The 22,584-nt window shown below is 43.7% G+C and overlaps 1 protein-coding gene across 1 annotated transcript; it reads right to left on the bottom strand.

The window, feature by feature from the left end:
- Positions 1-441: 441 nt before the first annotated feature.
- fgf24 (fibroblast growth factor 24) lies at positions 442-10,563 on the bottom strand (the record flags this gene model as incomplete). Its single annotated transcript, XM_079229019.1, has 5 exons — positions 442-732; positions 2,372-2,478; positions 5,398-5,575; positions 10,299-10,335; positions 10,532-10,563. 5 exons carry the CDS (start codon positions 10,561-10,563, stop codon positions 454-456), a joined length of 633 nt encoding a protein of 210 aa, XP_079085145.1. The 3' UTR covers positions 442-453.
- Between the last annotated feature and the right edge of the window lie 12,021 nt (positions 10,564-22,584).

Genomic DNA, 22,584 nt, shown 5'->3' with positions numbered 1-22,584 from the left:
GATTTTTATAGCGTTGCGTCAGCTCCCCATTGTCAAAAAAGAAAAAGCGGGGCCTTTGGGCCGCGGGTTCAAACGCAGCCGAGGACGACAGCGACGGCGGCGACGACGATTCTCTCGCAGGTCCGTTAGTTTATCCAGTATAAATAACATGACAGACACGTTAGCACAATGACATCAACCCAGAAGAATCCAAGAGTTAGGAAATATTCAGTCGTCCTGAAATACAAAAATAAAAACATCTTTGACTTTTTTTTTTTTGTTTGTTCTTTTTGTCCGTCTTTCTTTTACAGAAGTGAAGTCTTTCAGGTGATTCTTTAAAGACAAGAAGCTTGAGATTTTCAATTACAGTTTTTTTATGTTTTCTCCCCCCTCCCCTCCCCTCCTCTCCCTCCCTACCCCCACACACCCCCCCCCCCCCCCTCGAGGAAAGTTAGTGCTGTCCCATTGGTCCCATCAGTTCCTCTTGGAGTTGGGTTTTAATCGCCGAGCCCTTCGTGTCCGCTTAGTCACTGTGGTGAAACGAAACTCCTCCAGCGGGTCCGTCCGGCCCTTCGGCGGGCGCTTCATGAAGTGGACTTCCTGTTGCCTCTGCGTGGTCCGCGAGCCTTTCTTGGGCCGCCCCTTCCTGTTGAAGCCGAGGTACCATCCTTTGTACTTGGCCGACACCAGAGCCGTGTAGTTGTTCTCCAGGAATTCCTCGACAAAGACGCACTCCTGCTTCCTTCCATCGGGCTGAGAGACGGGAAGAGAAACGGGACGTTAGCTCGTTAGCAACGCAGCAGCGTGGCCTCTTTTGCAGCTCAGCATGGTTTGCGTCTCTGTCTGAGTTTTGTATTTTCCAGTTTAGTGTAAAACAGTATTACGCTACGTGTTAAAAACACTGGAAAATAAGCTAACAGATGCATTGAGGCAAAACGTAATTGAAGGATAGCGCAGGGTTTGAATCTTGTTTCAAGGAACGGTCCAATAGAAAAGGTCTTGTTCACATGACTAGAGCATCAGCTGCTCACCTTTACTCCACTACTGTAATATGAAACTACTTCCTGTCTGCCGGTTCCTTTAACATACTTCATCACAGTAGTTGTCGTGGTTTAAAGGACTAGTTTGACATCGTAGGCGAAAAGTTGATTCCCTTCACTGCTAAGTGAGAGAAACTCTATATAAATAAGGTCTGAGGTGGTTAGCTTAGCTTAGCATAACGACTGGCTTCATAGTTAACTGAATGCTAAAAAAGTAATATTAATCTTCTCTTCTTGTTCTCAGCAAGAACGCAAATTTCCCAACATCTAAAACTGTTTATTTTTATTAAACATGCTGGTGACAAATATATATATATATTTTTTAATACTGATACCAAATGGTCACATTTACCGTTTATAAGGAAAATACTTCAGTTGCACTGAAATGTCATTAGCGTGAGGCCTGTTGATTATTATTAGTATCGTTAACAGCATAGTGCTGCTGAACCTTTAAAGTATGGTGACAATAAATATAATCTCAAAAGATGGAGACCTGAATAATTAACAATTTGCAGGTCTTCATAGCAAAAAGGGTAGGTTTTTTTATTTCATAATGTGGGTGAAAAGACACCTAAAGGTTGAATCAAATCTCTCAAAAATGCCTTTGATTTACAGTTTAACTCATTATTTTTTAATCATTAAACAAGCTGAAAACCACCAGCGATCAATAATTAAAAAGCCGTTTTATCCGATTGTTAAAATAATCTTAAAGGAGGAAGTCAAAGACCATTCTTTTAAACGAATGAGGCCCCGGCAACTAAAACAACAACACACACACACACAAAATCCATGTTCCTAACAGATGACCTTGACGAGGGAGTGAAAACGTGTGTGAGCGGCTGCAGCCCCTCCGCCGCTGACAGAGTGAGTTATTAATGCAACCCGGTGACACGTGTGCTTCCAGCAGTGTGCGTTTTTAACATCCACTTCCTTTTCCACCCCGAGAGCGGCCGTCCGCAGAGTCGCATGCAGTCATCCCGCGCTTGTGGCCACCTGGTGTGACTAAGTGATATAATTGCAATGGCATTCCTCCTAAGTGACCATTAGTCTCTCAATGCATTGTGGTGATTGCAGTCCGTAATTGACTGATCGAGTGTCAAAGGAGTAGGCCGATTACGTAATGGAAGAAGGGCTGCGAGTTATCAAAGGGGTTTTGTTAGGGTGTACAAAAAACAGCAGGAGAAAGCAGATCTGAGGCTGCGTTCAATTCAGCCAGGATTAAGAGCTCCACTTCAAATATTCATTTTGATATAAGAAAGAGGCTTTTTTTTAAATTCTCGTCAGGGGAATTTATTGAGCTTTTTCTCTTTTGCAATGCTCCTAAAACGGCAAAAAGAATAAAAGTGACTCACCCTTCCGACTATCTTGCCCTTCTCGTTCATGCAGATGTAATGTTCGCTCTCTTTTCCTTTTATTCGAATGTGGCTCCCGAAGGTTTCCGTCTCGACGACCAGGAGAGCTGCAGGAGAGAAAAACAGTGGACTGTTAGTCTTTCACCTCACATCCACGAGCTTTGACACAGTCAAACATATCTGGTATGGTGTTATCATCACGTGTGGTCGACAGGGTCCTGTACTTTTATTCAATACTCCATTTATAATGTTTTAGGTCCCACACATTCAAGACATAATACATCATCGTCGTGTTTATTTTCTCGTCCTGTAAGGGAATCCTGAGAAACTGAGAGCCTCATAAAGACAAATTGAAGATTAAATATTAAGTCGCTGTATTTCTCTACAAAACAATCAACCACCAATATTAGTAGTCTCTTTAACCACATCAAGGATTACAGGACGTAATTGATTGTAATATCTTAAAATCACAAACCAACTAAGTGCTGTAAGATCCAGGACATGTTCATTCGGCCGGTATAAATAAATTGACTTGACACACTGCAAACAAGGCATGAGCATCATTCTCTCTGTGAAAGTAAAGAAATAAGTCGTTTGTCCCAAAGAATGGACCAAAAGAGATGAATTATGTCACACAGTTCTTTTGAAGGTATATTAAGTGTATAACTTTCTTTACACAATACCATATATGCACCAAAACAACAATACCGCCGCCACTTCAGCCTGACAAAGCAGTAATCCACTCTCGAGACGCATCCCGGCGGCTCTTTTATTCCCCCCCCCCCCCCCACCTCCAAAATGTTAACCCCTGCGAGGTCACCTTTGTCTCTGCTCGCCCCTCGACCAGCAAAGAGATCTGCCAAACATTTGTGCAGCGGTTATGTGCCCCTCAGGATTAGGTTTCAAGTTCCCTTTAGTCTGTGCTCACTCAATCAAAAAGTTAAGATGATCCATTTGTTTAACACACAGGGCCATTCAGCGGCGCTCAAGGGAGCAGGGGAAGAATAGGCGAAGGGGATGGGACGGGCTCGAGGGCAGAAGTAACTCCCTCCTCCTCCTCCCTCCCTCACCCTTAAATCCAACCTTGGGAGAAAAGTGGGAAGAAGGAAACCTGTCTCAAAAGGTGAAACTTTCGAAGTTATTCCTTCTCTTGTGTTTTCCTGAGAGATTTCTGTCGGGGCCTTTCTGGAGGGAAAATGAAGTGAACGATGTTTACAAAGATACGTCGGCTCTGCGAGTCCAATCAGGAGTCACTTGACAACGCTTTGGCCTTCTCGCTCTTTGCTGGTTTTGCACGGAGACCCAAAAATTCAACCTCAGCTATGAAGCCTCGGCCCAGAACATCAGATAAAAACATCATTTCCCTCCGTCGTCTGTGACCCCTGATGGTGAAATAACAAAGAAATGGAGTCATTTCACTTCATCTGAACAGCAAATATCTGCAGGAGTCAGTGAGTGGTCACCGTGATGTTTTGTATATTAACACTGGGTGTTTCTTTAAACAGTTTCTCTGCTGGCAGCCATAGCTGGCATGTAAAAATGAAGAAATTCTGACAGGAATTTGGGAATATCTGATCAATGTATTCATTAAATACCACTTGCAGTGATCTCTTAACCAGTGAAGTGTTTTCTTCCTCGGGGCGGTATAAACAATGAGGGGCCACGGGCTTTTATTAACCTCAGCATGGGGGTCATCTGTCAAAATAGCTGAAACTCCTGCTTTAATTCCACACTGCAGCATTTTGTTCAGTTTAAAAGGCTTTCCGTCGACCCCGTCCCCTCCGGTCTGCTCCCAGCGGACAACAGGCATCGTTTACGACAGAAGAGGATTCTTCTAGTCTCTTAAAAGTAATGAATATGCTACGCTAATACCTAAGAGGAATGATAACGCCGGCTCTTTGACCGCGCTGATCCGGACTTAAAGCTCTGCATCCACGCAGTGCATTTCTGCTGTGGAGGTTTGGTGGATCAGAGCGAGCGCAGCGTCTTCCTGAGCGCTATTAGTGAGTGCAAAGGAGTTCACAGGTGCCAGGTACTGCAGCTGGATGGGGAGGAGGAGGAGGAGGAGGAGGAAGAGGACGGGAGAAAGAAGGAGGAGGGGCGGAGGGCAGAATTGGCAAGGCCTCATGGGAAAAATTGGATCTGCTTCCACTCAAGCTCTAACAAGCAGTGAGGAAACTTCGCCTCGGCGCATCTGCGACTGAACACACAAACTCAGAGGCATTCGAGACCCGCAATGTCAGAGCCGTGAGTCAGCTGTTGGGAGCAAAATATCTGCAGGAAAGCACAAAACAAGTCCTGTGGCTCGCGCCGCCGCTTCGCTGACCGGCGGCTCACTCATCCGCCATGTTGCTTTTTGAGTCACACAAAGAGGGCATGCTTATGGTTGATGGAACAGATGAAAATATAAAAGGGACTTAATCTGCCGAATAATTATTTTTTTCATCTTTAGTGTCATCGCAAAATTCTCTTTCCTGTTCAAGTTCAAGGACAATAGAGTTTTGAGACGGCACCAATTTCCATTTCCATAAATGGACGGTCACAATGACGTGGAAAAACTCACGTTTTCTGATAAATTAAGATACAATAAAGTTGCATAATACGTGACCTAAAAAGCTCACAACTTAAAACAGTAAATATATATATATATATAATATTCTGCCGAGTGGCAAACCAACGAGTCAGTTTTGGTCCATATTAGTCATTCTGGCAAAAATTCCCACCGTTGACGTATAAATCCATCAAGGTAAACATAGACTTGCTCTGGATACCCAGATGCTACAGTAAACATCAATTGCACGGTCAGCAATTTCATAATGTTTCCAGCCACCCCAACCAGTACTTGGTGGCTTACAAAAGTCAGCGTCCACTTTGCTCGAGCCAAAAACACCGAGCGTGGAAAACAGCCTCCGCACCACGGGTTTAGTAAACAGAGTCTCAAGACGCGCCAACATCTGGCAGCAGGGCGGCGCCGAGTGACAAACTAGCTAGCGTGTCGGGTGAGATGCACAGGAGTTCTCCCATACCATACTTGCCCCCATCATCTCCGTTGGCGTTGACTTTCTTCCCCAAGATCTGGACGTGTTTGCCCGTGGTTCTGCTGTAGAGCTGGTAGATCCGGACCTGCTTGCGGCTCAGGTCGTCCGGGTTCCTCGTGTGGTTCTCGATGTAAAACCTGAAATCAGCAGAGGTCTTTTGGCATTCCTGCACAGAGGTGAGAGAGAGAGAGAGAGAGACAAGACAGTGAGAGATCGTCACGGCACAGGTGTTGATAGCGATGTGTGCTGTTGCTTTTATGGGCCCTGTGTCAAAAAAAAAGAAGAAAGAAATGTGCCTCCGAGGCTTAAAAGTGAGATACCAACCGGGAAACTGTGGCTGCTGCATTTTAGTGTTTTCTCTTCTGGCTTTCAACCGGCATATTTTTTTTTTATATGCGTTGCATTTACAAGCTGATAACTACGCACGCGGCATGTCAATGAAGTCACCGTGAGCCGCAGAACAAGTGCGAAGCCCATCGTGAAGCAACCTTCTGTTGCTTCACATTGAGACAGCCGTATGCTATGTGCCGCCGGCGATATTGAGAAACCTTTACTCCATTTCCACAAGCAAAGCAAAGCAAGCTACTAGCAATTATACACCTGAAGCATCCAGACCGGTTGCACTATCATCAAACAAATATCTGCCTGCAGGCCAAGCAGGGTCCATAAATTAGGAAACGCAGCAGGCGGAAAGACAAGACTGAGGGGTGGCAAGAGGCACCTTGAACCACACAAAAAACACTCTTCTAGGAGGGCCTTTCTGATCAAATCGTCCAGATCCAACCTTTCAGAATTCACTCGCCGGCTGTTTTACGAGTCACCTAACATAAAGAGAGGAAATCGCAGAGGACGCCGGCATGTCAGCGAGAGCAACCGTGTCACCCAACACGTGGAAGCGCAGGAGGAAACGTATACTTTTCAGAAGCCCTGGAATCTCGGTTCACGCCAAGATCCCATTTCCCCAGCTGTATGGTGTGGTAATTGCACAGTAATGGCTTTTTATGTGACTGTTCTCAGGTGGCTAATTATATACACATTACATACCCCAGAGTGCGTGTTATTCTAACTTCAGTGAATTAACGACATGTAGCGAACGCGATGGGAAACCGTTGGCTTCGGAGGAACAAATCCTTAAGACTCTCGAGAGGTGCCGGGAAGATGAGTCCTTCATGTTGGACCCCAACGCCATCGCTTGGACGTCAACTCAAAAGGACTTTGCCTCTCAACTTGCCCCGATGGATTGTGACACAGAGGCAGCATTTCTGGGCGGAAGGACTTGGTTGGCTCACCATGACGTATTCGGTCTAGAAATGCGGCCCACGGAGGATCCAGCCCCCGGACTGGGACGCAGCTTCTGTATCTTGACATTTAGGAAACACGCCCCATAATGTTACTTTTGGCTTCAGGCGCTGTGGAAAAATGAGAGGCTGGATATCGAGACGCATAACCTACTGATGCAACTAATTTGTGCTGTTAATATAGAACTGTGATGACTTTAGATCACGCAATGTTTTTTTTTTTTTACATGGCTAGTAAGCTTCTCCTTAAAATGAAAGTACCAAAATTTGTTGTAGCTCTATTGGTTCTGTTTTGTTTGTTTTTACCCCCAATTAGGTCACTCTAATTTCTCATTTACTCTCAGGAAGTATTCCAACATGCAACACGACCGGCATGAGACTGCTCAGCCTTGACAACCATGACGTTACACTGTAAACAAAAATTAAAGAAATCAAGAGCAGTACTTTGTGGAGCCCTAAAAAAGATCACCGGATATCTACGGTCGGCCTCCAACCAAACTCTGACCAGGACAACCAGGCATCGGCCGAGATATTTACAGTGTACTGCACCTAACATCAGACCAGGGACCTGTTAACCCAACGCAGCGATTTCTCATTTCCACACACCAGTGAGCAGAACAACGCACGTCTGTGTGACCGCAAACGAAACTAAAACTGTGTGTTTTACGGCCACAGACGTTAAAATGTGACCTCTGCATTTAACCCATCCTAAGTCTTTAGGAGCAGCGGGACGCTTTAACTCGCGTCTCGCCGAAGGACAACACACGGACAGGAGGAGCCGGGGATCGAACCGCAAACGACCAACTCTCCCCTTCAATGAATGCACATAGACAAAATGTGCCAGACTGCATTTACTGTATATTGAAATTTAAAAAAGGGATGTTCTTGGATACAAGCTTTTTCACATTTGATGGCGTCTATTAAATGTTCCAGAGGGAAGCTCCAGAGAATGATGATGCATTCAGGAGCTGAGCTGTTAGCATGAGCGGCAGCAGCAGCAGCAGCAACGGCTGAACTAACAAAGACAAAAGCAGCACCTACAGCGATTTTCATGTCAGGGAAAAGGCTCGAAATGTTTGACTGACAAGTTATCACTGGCCTTCACAGAGCCAGACTGGAACACTTGGAACCAAAGATATTACCACAAAAAAAAGGAAAAAAAGAAAGATGCCGGATTACCGCTAAAAACATGCAAAGTATTCATCCAAAACTGCACACCAATGTGTTGAAAATGATGCATCTATTTCAGAAGTGTGAAACATCAGCATTTGTCAACTTTCTCTCAAAATGAACCTCAAAGCTGACGAGCAAGAAAAGGCAGAAGAAGAAGAAAAGACAAAACTGAACACAACAAAACGTGGCCTAACTGGGCTGCTGAGGGATTTATCCCAAATCTCCCCATCTCTAAACAAACATAAAGGTGTGTTTGGTAGACAGTTGCACTTTGCATCAAGGGAAAGGCAAGCCTAAGCACATGGACGCAACGACAACAGTTCTGTTTTTTATTATCACGCTGTCTCCTTTCTTCAAAGACACAGCATGAAAACGGATATGGTTGAAACTTCAAAAGTCTGGCACTCATCTTCACCCAGGAAGCTGAGTTGTCGCATCCATCTAAGATACACCTTGCTATCTGCTCACACACACACAGACAGGGTCACACACACACACACACACACGACTGGGGAGAGACACACACTCACTCGCTGGCAGAGCATTCAAAGTTTACTTCCAACTGTGGTCGCTTCTGTTGTCTTTCCTCATGAAAATCACAACCGCAGCATGACATGCAGGAGCCATTAGCCGCACGTAGCGGCGCTGAGGGCCAACGCCACGGAGAGGCCCGAGAGAGGAGGGCAGTAAAGGGCTAGTGCTGCATTTCTTCAGTTTGATGCTTACCCTGGAAGCACTCAAGAGAGCCACGCTGCATTTCCCTTTGTTTGATAAATGCCTTTATCTAATCTCTATTTGTCTCCAAGCCGCGACAAAACATGCACATCCCATATTTAAAAGAAGAAGATAAAACGTCATTCATCAGCTGAATCTGCCGGGCCGTATTCTGCATGAAGGGGATCCTCTCTTACATGTGAGGAGTGGTCAGTCGACACTATAGCTTTGTTCCTGCCAGCTCTGTTGGAATAATGGGAGCACATAGACTTATATAACACTGCGGTTTTATAGTTTTGGGGAAGTTTCAGGGGTTTGATCATTTGTCTTTGTTTTATTTATATATATATATATATATATATATATATATATATATATATATATATATATATATATATATATATATATATATATATATATATATATATATATATTATTATTATTATTACCAGGACAAGGTGATCCAAGCAGCCTTGAAGAAGTAAAATACCAGAATTGTGCAACCAATAAAATGTATTTTAAATACAAAACTAACTTTCCATCTATCAAGGTCAAATGTCAAGTATATCTGTTAAATATGTAATTACATAAAAACTACAATCAGCATGTTAACAACTCTTGGAAGCTTGTGTGTAATAAAAAATGCATCCCATAAATGGATGAGAGATGAAAACCTAACCTGCTCTTTTTCTTTCTTTTTTTTTTTGATCAGTCAATGCTGTTTTAATATTCAACACCGAGAGCATAATCTAAAACAACAGCACGTGGGACATTACGATCAAACACGTCATGCAGCAATAAAGTGATCGGAGGGCTTTATGGGAGAGGGAGCGTGCTCTCTGCGTCTTATCGGAATCACGGCGCGCAATTAGGTGAGAGGATGCCTGCAAATCATTACTGTTCAAAGTGAGACGCGACTCATAAAACGCGAGGCAACGAGCGCCAAACGAGCCCATCTGCTGGGAGAACAACTTTTAACCCCGGAGATCTAAACATTTATTACACAATTCTGTTGTAAAACACCGAAACTGCTACTTGAACTCCAGATTAAAAACAACTGCTTTGAGTTTACATCTGCCAGAGAGATGGCCACGTACTGATTGGGGATATTTATTGATTAGTCCGGGTGCAAAGCTGCGGAGGTTCCGCATATACCTGATGAGGATATGTATTTGTCACTGCAGGTTATTATTCTGCCATTAGTCACGTTATAGATAATAATATACTTCGAGAACTGCGTGTATATCTCGCGATGTTGCTGCATTAATAATTACATATTGAGTTGTTTTTTTTCTTCCTACATTTGTGGTACTTTTTAATTTTATTGTTATCTTTATTATTAGGATTATGATCCTCTGTTCATTTATTGTCACCCTTCTTTTTCGCAATATCCATTTTGATTTGAAAGTTGATTATTTTCTTTGCACAGCACATGCTTTCTTTAAATTACAGGCCGATTTTTAGATCCTAATTAATAATGAATATGATTTTAATATAAGCATTTAATACAAGCAAGTAATTTGCCACATTGCAAATAACCTAAACCCATCATCAGCATAAATCAGAAGAAAAAAAACGTCACAGTGGCATTCAAACACACACACACACACACACACACACACACACACACACACACACACACACACACACACACACACACACACACACTCATTTTGTGTGTGTGTATCGAGGGAGTAAACGTACCTGTAGCTGGAAGTGGAGTACCAGAAAGTGTAAACACCTACGTGGAGGGAGAAAGAGAGAGAAGGCAGAGGAGGGGAGTGAATCACAGGCAATCACACGAGGAATACCCGCAGCCTACCTGGAGGAAAGCGACGCGCAAAAAAAACAAACACGAAGCTTTTTGGCGACTTCTATTGGTAAGAATGCATTGGTTTAGTGCGAGGAAAGGGCAAACGGAGATGTGGAACACTTACAGGTATATGAACCTCGAAGGCAGCACAGACATCTTGACTCGCAGAAATACACCTGCTTCCACAGAGTTTAGAGCCCCAGGAAAGGTTGGCGAAATCGCCCCCCTCTCTCTCTCGCTCCCCCGCGCGTCCTTTACGCACACGACTCCGGGGGTAAGTAGGAGATTGAATCCCAGCGTAAGGATAGATCACTGGAGGGCAGCAGCAGAGTCACTGAGTGCAACATTAGGTGTTTCCTTGTTGGGGGGTGGGGGGAATTATCCAGAAGATTTGGGGTTCTTGTTTTTGTTTGTTTTTCTCAGCTCAATCTCCTCCGCTCCCCCGAAATCCGTCTCTCCGTAAATCGGTGCCAAGAGTGGAAACGATTCGAAATTTCAACCACCTTTAAAAAGAAAAAAGAAAAAACAATATCCTTCGAGGTTTTTTGGCGCACACAATCCCCCCAATCCCGCTGCTCCAGAGATCACAGCAGGCTCCTCCACTCCGTCCGTACCTGCGGGGGATGTCTACACCTTGCGTGGGTCATTTTTTTATTCTACCAAGTGCTGCGGTGGCGAAAGTTAAAGCGGTTGGAAAGGATGAAAACAAAAAACGCCTTTTCCACCCAGAAAAAAAACACGTCGCAACCAAACTTATCCAGGCGTAGAAAAGAGTTGTGCTTTTTTTCAAGAAAAGCAAAAGCAAAGAAAAAGCAGTGTGGAAGACTCGCCGCGGCTCCCTGGAGAGGTCTGAGGGCTGGTGATGGCGCAGCAGTGCCTGTCAGTGGTGTTTGCGCGTCTGCGGCTGGAGATTTGGGCACAGAGAGGCTTTTCTGTTGTTGGTGGGTGGAAACATGTCAGCGGTTTGCACCTGATAGGGTAATCTCACAGCGACCATCAGCCTGCAGAGGGCTTTCTTTTTTTTCTCCTCTTGGAGGGCAAGAACGCGGCGCAGAGGAGATCAAGAACAAGAAGATACTGCTTTATGAAATTAATAAAATGGGTTTTTTTCCGGAAAAAAAATGATTTAATTGGTTTTCGGATATGGATAAAGACAAGCTCACTTAAAAGAGCGACGTCTAATTGGAGGCATGCGATGATTTAAATAAACAAACTAAGTAGTAAACTAGTTTTGATTACACCATTTCATTAATTTATCTTAACTTTAACGTCAACCACGTTTTCAGAGTGAAACAGTCTCTCTCTCTCTCTCTCTCTCTCTCTCTCTTTTTTTCTCCCTCCCTCCCTCCCTCTCTCTCTCGCTTTTTAAAGTGCTGCTGCTTTGTGGATTGGCCTCGGCTCTCCCAGACACCATTCAAATGCAGGTTGTTGTCGACCTCGATTTTTTTTTTCTCTTCTTCTTCTTCCAATAATGTGCTATAACTTATCCCGCATTTAAATGAAAGAGAGGTGTGAATGCGTTTACGAGCTGGCAGCAGTAAAGCGAGCCCGCATCCCTGCTGCCATTAAATAAATAAATAAATAAAACAGGGTTCGCCTTTATTGTCCCATTAAAACGGGATCCTCTGCATTCCTGTGCCATTGATATTCAAAATGAATCTAAATGATTACATAGAAAACTTCCCATGTTGGGGATTTCAAAGGGCCTCCTGTGGACTTTACTGGGGAATGAAAGGGAGTGTTTAACTGAGAGCTCCAGCTGCAGATCAACATCAGCAAACAACAAAAACAACAACATAAAAAAAAAATTCAAAAAAACAAAACAGGAATTCATGGCTTTTCTTTAAGAAGCCTTAATCTGAGTGTTCCTGGTTTGCAGTGAGGAGTGAGACCGGTTGTGTTGTGAGTACACATGTGGATGCAGTGGGTTGATGTGGGCTGAGCCGGTGATTCATGGCGGTCTGCCCAACAAGAAGGCTTGATCCCGTCAACCACAGTGCACTTTCATAAGCCCTGGAACACAACCGATGCATAATGTCGTTTAAAGCATGACTAATTTTTCTTTGCCTAAGGGAGGGAAATCACAGCAACAACAAAAAAAACTGGCAAATAGTTATTATCACGGAAGGTGATGTGCTGATTTCTTTCCAAACGCAAGGCTCCGCTTCCCGTTTTGATCAAACGACGCTAACGTTAGCCGCCGCCGCCGCTCACCTTTCTCTGAAAGTTCAAAACAAACAAAAAGCACCTGACAAGTGATTTAAAAGAAAGCAGCACGATAAACAGCAATTAAGCACACATGTACCGACAGTGATGGAGCCAGCGTTGTGGAGTCACTCATCGCCTCTTAAGCACATGTTTGTGACAAAAACTTCTCGGAGCATGACTGTAAACCCACAAGCGAGGAAAGAGCGCGCAGCAGCCGGCTTGATGTGGCCACCTGTGAGTCACGAGCAGGAGGAAACACATCTCTGTAACAACACAAATGTCTTTTATCATGCTATCACTTTTAAGAGTATGGGAAATAAGCAATGGCTGCAAGCCAATTGTTGGATGCTTTCTGCCAATGCACTTGTCTGGACAACCAGTCGTGTTGGCAGCTGGCCAATCAGGAGCCAGAGGGACAGATTTATTCTAGAAATGTAAACTAATATGAGGCACAAAGAAGAAGCAAACTGGACTAAAACACATGTTTGTGCCTGAAACTTAATCTGACTTTTAATGACTTAAATAACTTGTATTGGCTTTGTCTTGCAATGTCAAGTTTAACATTTAACTTTGTGTTAAAGCTGTTGAGGTTTCTGCACCCGATCCACAAAGGAATGCAACCCGTGTGTTGCATGTGGAGATTACAGTGACACGGAGTCCAATGCAAGGTGCATTTAAATTAAACTAAATGCATAATCTGTAGGAGACATTGCAGAGTTTGAAAGTTCACAATAAACCTTCTAGAGCGCTTCACTTATCCAGTTTTTTAAACTGTACAATATCAAAGTATTTACAGAGTGGGACTCTGTTTTTTAAATGTAATGAGTTGATGCTTTGAGTGAACAAAGTAATTCCATTGACCTCCATTAAAATGGTGCGGTGGCAAAAATCTCAAAAAGCTGAGTAACTAAAATCCAAACTATCTGCATGACATGATACTGTTGGAAATAACTAACAATATATATGTTTTTTTTTCAATTTGGTTGACCTGACCCTTGAAAAAAGGAAGGACCTTTCATGTGGATTGAAAACTACATTTTCACACCATCAGTCAAAAGAGTCGCCGCTCCGACAAATTGCCTGCTGACACTATATGAAAAAGTAAAAAAAAGATAAAACAGCGAGAATCAATCAAGTGCAGTATGCTGCTGGTCGAGCAATAACAAGAGTGAGCTTTATGAATGGGGAGAGCTGTTTCACAGTCCGGTTTCTGAGGCTGGGAGGAGGGAGGAGGGGGGAGGAGGAGGAGGGGGGAGCAGCCACTCAAGAGTTGGGATAAGGTTACCCACAGAGATTAGCTGACAAGAGTGAGGGAGTGAGAAAAACAAGCAAGCAAGTTAAAGGTCTTAGTTTACCTGGCTCGCTGTGCTTTGGCAGCCAATGAAAGTGCTTTTGGAAACCGCAGATTCAAACGGGCCCTGAAACCATCCTCCGCCGCCGCTTTTGCCAATTCTATTTCAATTCGGATGAACGCAACTTTCAAGTCGAGGGACGGTGGCGGATGATGTTATTTAGACGACTGCCGGGCTCCTTTCAAGCCCCCTTTTTTTAATTTGACCCTCGCCGCGTCCCCCCGTGCAGCTATGCGTGTCTGTCCTCAGCGACGGGACTGTGGGAATGTCACCGAGGATATCTCATTGAAGCTAGAGGAGGAGGCATCTGAAGGCGGGCGAGCGCTCGGCGGTTCAAAGGGCCCTAGCAGGCATTTAGGGCTTGACAAAAGAACTTGGCAGATCAGTAAGTGAAGCCCAATGTACTACATTAGTGTCAGGACCCCCTCCGCGTCCCTCCCACTTTGCACTTTCATCTCTGACACGGACATATTGACTTAAAGGAAAGGAGGGGTGCCAGGGCCGCAGAGGAGGGGTGGGTAGCTGTGGTGTGTGTCGGAAGGGGGTGTGTGTGGTGTGTGTGTGTGTGAGTCCCATTCAATTCCCAAGGTGAGGCGATTGATGCAGAGGGGTGACCACTGACTCGTAAGCCACCCAGAAGCCCTTTTTTTTTTTTAACTGGAAGTCACAGGCCGACAAGCGTGTGAGACCTGACCGGGACGGCCCTCTTCCTCTCCTCTCACTGAAATCAGCCTCACCCCATTAGGATATGCTGAACCCCCCGCAACCCCTCCTCTCTCCAAACACACATCCCTTTTCACACTGCCGGCCGTGCCCTTCCGCGGGCTACTGAAGTCCAAGGGATAGCGTGGGTTTGGGTCGCAACGGGGTCGCGACACCTTGACATTGCGGAGGGTGACAGAGAGAGGAGCCAGAGGAGAGGGAGGGTGGCCAGCTACCTCGGAGACCTTTCAAGTATCACCTGAAAGAGAGAGAGAGAGAAAAAAAATGTGTTTTAGTAATTTGTCCCCCGTCACACGTTGTTTGCACGGAGTCATTAAGGCCCATTTAAGGGTTTTGCCTCAGAGGGAGGAGGAAGCCAGAGAATTTGGGTGCGGGCGCTCTTGTTTTTTTTTTTTTTTAAGGGTGGGCGTGGGAGTGAAGGGTGAAAATGAAAGCGTCGCTCTTCGACAAATCCTCCCCCGAGCGCGGCGCCGCCGCATGCCGAACATATTAATACGTTTCCCACTGAATTTCGGGGTCGCCTGTTTGACATTAGTGACGACTTCGCTCCGTCTCGTCCAGCGGGGAGTCGAGAGTTGTTGCTCTCCTGTTGCTAGTTGCTAACACGTGAAACAACTGTGTGACTGCATGCGTTTTGAAGACATCGCTAAACTATTCTCGCTTGGACCGATTTCTCTGGCCGTCGCTCAGATGCGGGGAAAAACTGCCAGAATGTGTCACAGTGCAGCAATTGAATAACAACCAGCCGACAGACCCCATGTGTTGTAGGTTTTTTTGGCCCGCGGTTGACAGATAAATGTCAAGTCTCTTGGACGAGCAGAGGTAATCAAAAAGTCTCAGACTCTTGCCGAACAACGCGAGTGCCTTAATGACATAATAAGCCTTCAGAGCTGGGTGGACTGGCGGTGAAAGACTGGGAAGTCAAATGATGTAAGTGTTTCTTTGTCAGCACTTTAATTTGTTTTTCCTCCCTGAATTGAACGACCCCATAATTGTTTTCTTGGATTGCCATAATTACCTAATTAAGGGGCTGGTTGTTTGTAATAAAATTGCTCTGACCAGAAGGCTTGACTCATTCATACAAAATGTGTGAATATTTGACAGTTATTAAAACAACACCCAGCTAGTTTCTTCTGAAATGCATCTCCAGCCCTTGATGAGCGGCAGTGTATAGATCTCATTACCGGCACAAAGGCTGGCGGTAAATAAAAAATGGGCTTGAAAACAGCTTTGAAAAGGTGGCGCTATACAATCAAAAGGATGTTGCAGCCCACCAAGAGTGTGACCCGGACTCACCCACATAATTTGATGAGGGCTTTGATTTTAAGTCATTACCTTCATGTTCGGGGTGAGAAGTACTAAGTGAGTGTTCAAAGGCGAAACCTGTCAGGCTAATGTTTATCTGATTACCGAGCTGTCTGAGAAGCACTTCCTCAGGTGCAACTGGTCTGTTGTGTGCGCTTGTTGGGGCAACACACCAGATTGATCTCATCTTGTGCAACTCCATCAAATTCAGGAACATTTTAATGATAACTATGGCATTTTGAAAGCTGTGGGAGACCTGTATTGTTGAATTGTATCTATTAATAAAACAAAATTGAATTAATACCATCATTCTCCCCCTTTTTGTTCAAAACTTGCTTGAACATTTTTACTTTCCTATACCTAAAGTGTGTTTCTAAAGCTGGATGCAGAAAGTTTGATGCATGTCTTTTAGAGAAATGAAAGAAGAGAAATGGCGGAAAGAAATCCACTGTTTTTGCTTCTAATGAATCACTTCCTGTTTGACAAAAAAGGGTTCAAACCTTAGAACACAGCCTCATAAATAGGACAAATATACGGCATCTCGTTGAGGCGCTTTGCTTTACTGCTGGCCTGCTTCTAGTTTCAGACTAGCATTCGCCACTTTAAGGTTTTAATGAACATTGTACATGGGATTAAAGACAGAGGTTTCTGTTTTTGCAGCATCTGGAGTGACAACCCCAATCTAGAGCAATACAAGGGGTCAGCCGGCCCCCTCCTAAACTCCCGATGCTCTCCCTTACAATTTAACTTCAACAATAAGTCGCACTGGAGTGCAGCTGCTGCACAAAAGTCCTCTTTTTTTCTCTCCCCAGTCCCGAAAGGTCCCACAGCAGTTGGAGTGGAGTCCCTCCTTGAGCGGTCTCTGCTCCGGTAAAGCTAGCCTGAACCTGCAGTTCCACTCATCCTAATCGCTGAGCCCAATCCATTCCCCTGTCTAGCACCTCTTCAGAGGCCACTCGCCCCTTTGTTCTGACAATACACAAACGACCATTCAAATGGAGGGACTCTGTAATCAGTGAAATACTAGCCTCTGGGCTTTGTAGAATAGAAAAAAAGGGAGGGAGAGAAAGAGAGAGAGAGAAAGAGAGCAACATAGAAAGAGAGGAGAGCGAGAGAGAGAGAAAATCCATCCATGACCAATCAACTCTAACTACCTGTCTGGCTTTTTTCGCTGCAGATGTTATTTGGAAAAAGAGGGGAAAAAATGTGCCCGTTCCAGATGTAAGATGTACAAAGGGAAGGCAGGCTGGTACCTCCACCCACCCAGAAAAGGGCTGGACCGGTCCACACCCAGCCAGCTTTTGATATGGCTGATGTTGTTTTTGCTCTTGCCTACGCCATTTCCTTCAAAGAACTATGTGATGAGTTGCGTCACCTCGCACTAAATTTAGACGGTGAGATAAAATAAAATATGATTGATGCAGTCTCACTGTCAAAGCATGCAGAGATCTTACTGCATCATTTGGCGCTGAACTTCACCTGGGAATATAAATATTCATATGAATGGGTTTATGGTGGGTAGACTTCATCTCTTTTATTGATACAAGACGTTTTAAAAAGGTTTGGGATTAGGAATATCAGGTCTTTTTTATGTATTTCCTATTTGGATCAGAGGTCTGAAGAAAACAGATCAAAGAGTTGTTTTATATTGTTTATGTGTGCTTTTCTTTAAGCTAAGTGCAACCGTAGAATAAGCTTCAAGTCATGCACTACAATGCAATAGCTAGAAAAAGAAGTTGGCTGGGTATTCCCTGGAATTATGAGCGTCTCACAGCGACTTGACTTCATGCATTTGTTCAGTGCACGAGGGTGGAATAGTTTACTTTGTAGTATTATTTGTGTATTTGGTTCAATTAGTTTCACTCTGCACCACAATAAACAAACCGTGGACTGTCAACAAAACTCACACGAATCAGTCATGCAGGTTGTTTATTGAGCCGAGCTTTGGTAACCCAATAGGGTGCAGTCGTCTGCAAAGAAACAGGTTTTTCTCTTTAATTGTAGGCCTATGGTTTCAAATCATTACTGACTAATCGGTGTAGCTTGAAATTGTGGATTTGTGGATGTTTCAAGAATATCCCCTGTTATCTCGTTCCCAAAAGAACAGAACACGTTTGATGTTGTTACTGTTAAAGGGACCCTGTTTCCCCACATTTTGGTTTTCTAAGTGAATAATGAGGACAGCGATTTGTTCAATGTGTCTCGTATTGAGCGAGAGCACTGCAGCCCCTAAAAGGACGACAACGTAATCCAGTTGCACACAGTCGATGTACACTTATCAGAAGTGTCTGACAACATTACGGGAACAGAGAATCAATCTGGATACAATCTGAATATGCCAACAAATTGATTTGGCAGCCTGAACAGAGACTCAGTGGACGTGCATAGATGAAGGATTACAGTGTCGCATGTTTTGTTGTTGCCTGCTGCAGCGCTCTTGCTCAATTGGTTGTCCTCATGAGTCACTTAGACGTGAAGACATGATCAAACGGTGTCCAGGATGAAACATACTGACGTTACCTTCAATCCAACCGCCCTGCCAGTGTTGATGCATTGAGCCGTCAATACGATAGAAAGCTATAATATTGTTCATAATTACATAGCAATTCACACTCAAAGAATGAATTGGACATTTGAGCTTTTCTTTTGATAATAACTGCTTATGAACACCGTTTGTGCCTCCTCATAATTGGTCGGATTAATGAAAAACATATTTTTTTTTTTTTTTTAAAGGAGTAACCGTGCTGAAATGAAAGCAGCTAAACCAGTAAATCAGGTTAAGGCCCAGTGCAGCGTTGTGTTGTAGGTCAAGAAATGCATTAGCTCAACCCAAATGAAGTGTGGGGTGTTTTGCATTGCCAGCTGTACGTCATCCGCCTCCTCCGCACTGCTCTTGTGAAATCCATTTCATAAATGTGAATCATAATTGTCTGTAGCCCTGCAGCTTTGCCTACCTGTGCATGGGAGGAACATATGGTTGAGATAAAGTGTGTGTTTTTTTCAGGGTGTTTTAAGAGGCACTTAGAACTTATATAGGTTAAAAACATGTTTTGTGTAGTAACATCCTATTCCTGCACTTCCTCCTATGTGTGCGTTAACATTATTTTAATATTGAGTATTTATTTTTTCTCTCCAGAAACCAACCAAGCATTCTAGTTCAGGTGTGTTCAAATGGAAGCAAACACCTTGTTCAAGCATTGTAGAGGATAAGGGAAGCTGGAAAGGATGTCAAGTGAGAGAAAACACGCAAGGTGCAAACCGGCCTCACACAGAGCTCGGGGGCTGAAGTCATTACAAGATATCAGCTTTTTGAAGTTTGGGGACTGACAAATTACCTTGTTGAACTACACCGATGTGAGTGAGGCATGTCTGTCGGATATATGATGAAAGTGCTGCCTAAGGCTGCTGCTGATCGTGGACAGATAAGTGTGAAACAGATAAATGTGAGTAAAGTAAACTTGTACATTCATATGCATGTTACATGTTACTCACCACTTAATTGCTGGCAACTGGAGAGGCAGTGAAATATGTTTGATTGAAGTCCTCTTTGACTGCAAGCTGGCGGTTCCACAGATTGCAGATTACACCTGCACATCATTAATCATGTGTTATACATCAATGATTAATGATTCATTTGAAATATTGATCCGAATACTCAGCATTACTTACCTTGAACTGCTATTTTTTAGCGTGTCCATTAACTTTCTACTTCTCATCTTGGTTGTGAGTCATCGTGGTACCCAAGTCTCTACCTGCACCTTCTTCTTTAAAAACCCAATCCCCCCTAGGGAGGGAAGACTGAGCGATTGTTATATAAAACTGTAAATCATAGCTTGTTTTATGAAGAAAAAAAGCCCCAAACTGCTGTATTTGGATGTGTTGAACACCATAAGTAATATACAAGTGAAATATATGGATTGGTACATGAAAAAATTCAAACGTCACAGATGTGCGCAAATGTGCCCCAATGCAAATTTTGAAAACCTCGTCTGAATGTTCTCTGTTCTAAACCCTCTCTAACTTTGTTCTGCTTCACTTCATCAAAGTCAACCTTTGCAGAGAGAATGTTCACATATTGTGTTATGATTTGGGTTAGAGAATGTTCACATATTGTGTTATGATTTGGGTTAGAGAATGTTCACATATTGAGCTATGAGTTGGGTTAGTGAATGTTCACATATTGAGTTATGATTTGGGTTAGAGAATGTTCACATATTGAGCTATGATTTGGGTTAGAGAATGTTCACATATTGAGCTATGATTTGGGTTAGAGAATGTTCACATATTGAGCTATGATTTGGGTTAGAGTTGGACCTTACAGCTGCATCATTTCAAAGAAATAATCATCCTAAAAGTGATTTTTTTCAAGGCGGACCTGACATCTTTTCATTTTTGCTTTGTGTTATCTTCATTTACTCTTAACCGAGACATATAGACTGATATTTACGCTTCTGAATTAAATCTCACGTGTGTAGCCAAAATTATTCAAATAGCCCTAGTGGTTGCAGAGATACACCCTTTTTTTCAAGGAAAGGGCCTAACAATAGGTGGGTTTTTAAAAGGTTACGGTATCAATCTACCATGGTCAAGTGTAAAAAAAAATGAAGAAAAAAAAGACGTGTATACAACCTAGCAAAAGGTTTCCTTGGCGGAGAAATGTGATACTACAATAACTGGTAAGTATTCTTTTAAAATACGATTCACTACCGTAGTCTAGTTTTCCATAAGCCTTGCTCTGACTTTATTATGACACTGGAAAGGTGCGTTAACCAATAGAGCCTCATCATACCCAAAGACATCAGCGCCTCCTTGCTTTTGGACTGCCTGAATGAGCTCAGCCAGAAAGAAGAGCAAGGTTTCTTCTCTAGAGTCTTCTGGCTCTGCACCTCCACAGAGGTCTTCTGGTCTTCAGTAGTTCTCAACCTGAGCGAGGACCGTTCTCCTCCTCCTTAGTCATCTTTCAGTTTGCCAGAACCTTCTGTAAGTAACCAACACTTTGGTTCAGTGGTGTTGCTCAGCCTTTCACACAAAGTGGATATAACACGGCAAAAAGAGCCAGATGACCACCAAGGCCCCCAAGCTGTGCCTGATCCACCTGGACCCTGTGGTCTGAAATCCTATGTAAGGTATCAGCCCCCTGCTGGTTCTTTTGGGCTTCAGTGGCCCTGCACTCAGATTTCACTATTCTGAGTGAGCTTTACTTAGCTTGGGAACAAGCGAGAGCTTCTTATGGTTAGTTGTTTTTAAAGGAGAGGCTTAATAATGACATTATACAAAAAAGGTGCGGACATAACCAGTAATAATGGAACTTGTTAATAATTTAAATCAAACTACAGGCATTAGCTAGCGTAATTCCTTGAGGACGTATAGAGGAATTACAGTTTGAGCGACTGGAAGAAGGTTTGATCGGCGACTCCGGCCCTGTGCAGACCTGCCATGAACATGCATGGAGTGGACAGCACTGAGAACAAGTGATGCACTCAAGACTCAAAGAGGACGCACTGAGAGGCAGTCGCATTGTCAAGTGCAGCGCGAAACATTCTCAATAAAACCCAGATAGACGTTCAGCCTGCAAAGCATCAAGAGGCAACGCAACTAAACAGCTTCATGCATGGTGACGACTTCATAGCTTGTCTGTGAGGTTTTTCGCACAGATGTGGCATCTGCCCAATAAGGGATATATATATATATATTTATATATATATATATATATATATATATATATATATATGTTCATGAAATGTACCTGAACTCCCGAATACGCAGGATATTACTACCGCTGTCTACAACTGGTTAAAAGCACATTTGATCTTGGCGAACCGGAAAGATGTGGGCGACATTTTTTATTCTGGATTTTTACATCCCATAACATCTGGCAGTCTTCTATCGGGTTGGATTCACAAGATAAACTAAATAAGTATCTCAGAATCCTACGAGGATCTCGTATCTACCGCATTTTGGTAAACGTGAGATCTTTTAGCTTTCGGTAATCGGACGAGACCAGAAACATATTTCCATCCAGGCGTTCACCTTTCTGAACAGTTCGATGGTTTGAATTGGGTTCAATCGGCTCTAAGTCAAGTGTTTCAGATCCCGGGACATTCAAACAGTGCACCGAGTCATGGTGAACGTAACCAGGCCAAAAATAACACTGACTCATATCGAATTTGACGTTTTACTGGAATTAGCTGCAAACCGTCATTATAACTCTTACGTTATAGTTCAACCTTTGTGATCCACAGTTTAGTCAAACGCTAACTAATGAAACGTAAGCTACTTTTCCAAAATCGTCCAGCGAGTGCGACGTTAAAGAGAGGCGAGAATGTGGGAGACGAGGCCGCAGAGGAAAGAGAGTTCTCTTCGGCGTTGCTTCAGCCCTGAAACTCCCCCAGACCTGAGCCTCTCCTGTATGTTCGGGGGAAGAAGAAGAAAAAAAAAGAAGCTCTGCGTTTGTGGGCAGAGGAATGCAGCTCACATCTTTGCCATTGCAGCCGAAGAGGTAATGCGCTCGCGTGTCGGCGCTTGTCGAGGCGAGCGCGCCTCCCTCTTCTGTATTAATAACCGCATGTCCTATTGCTGTACCAACTGG

The sequence above is a fragment of the Taurulus bubalis genome (assembly GCF_910589615.1).
Source record: "Taurulus bubalis genome assembly, chromosome: 13".
Classification (NCBI taxonomy): domain Eukaryota; kingdom Metazoa; phylum Chordata; class Actinopteri; order Perciformes; family Cottidae; genus Taurulus; species Taurulus bubalis.
Note: the sequence above shows the minus strand (reverse complement) of the source record. Positions and strands in the feature narration are given on the sequence as shown.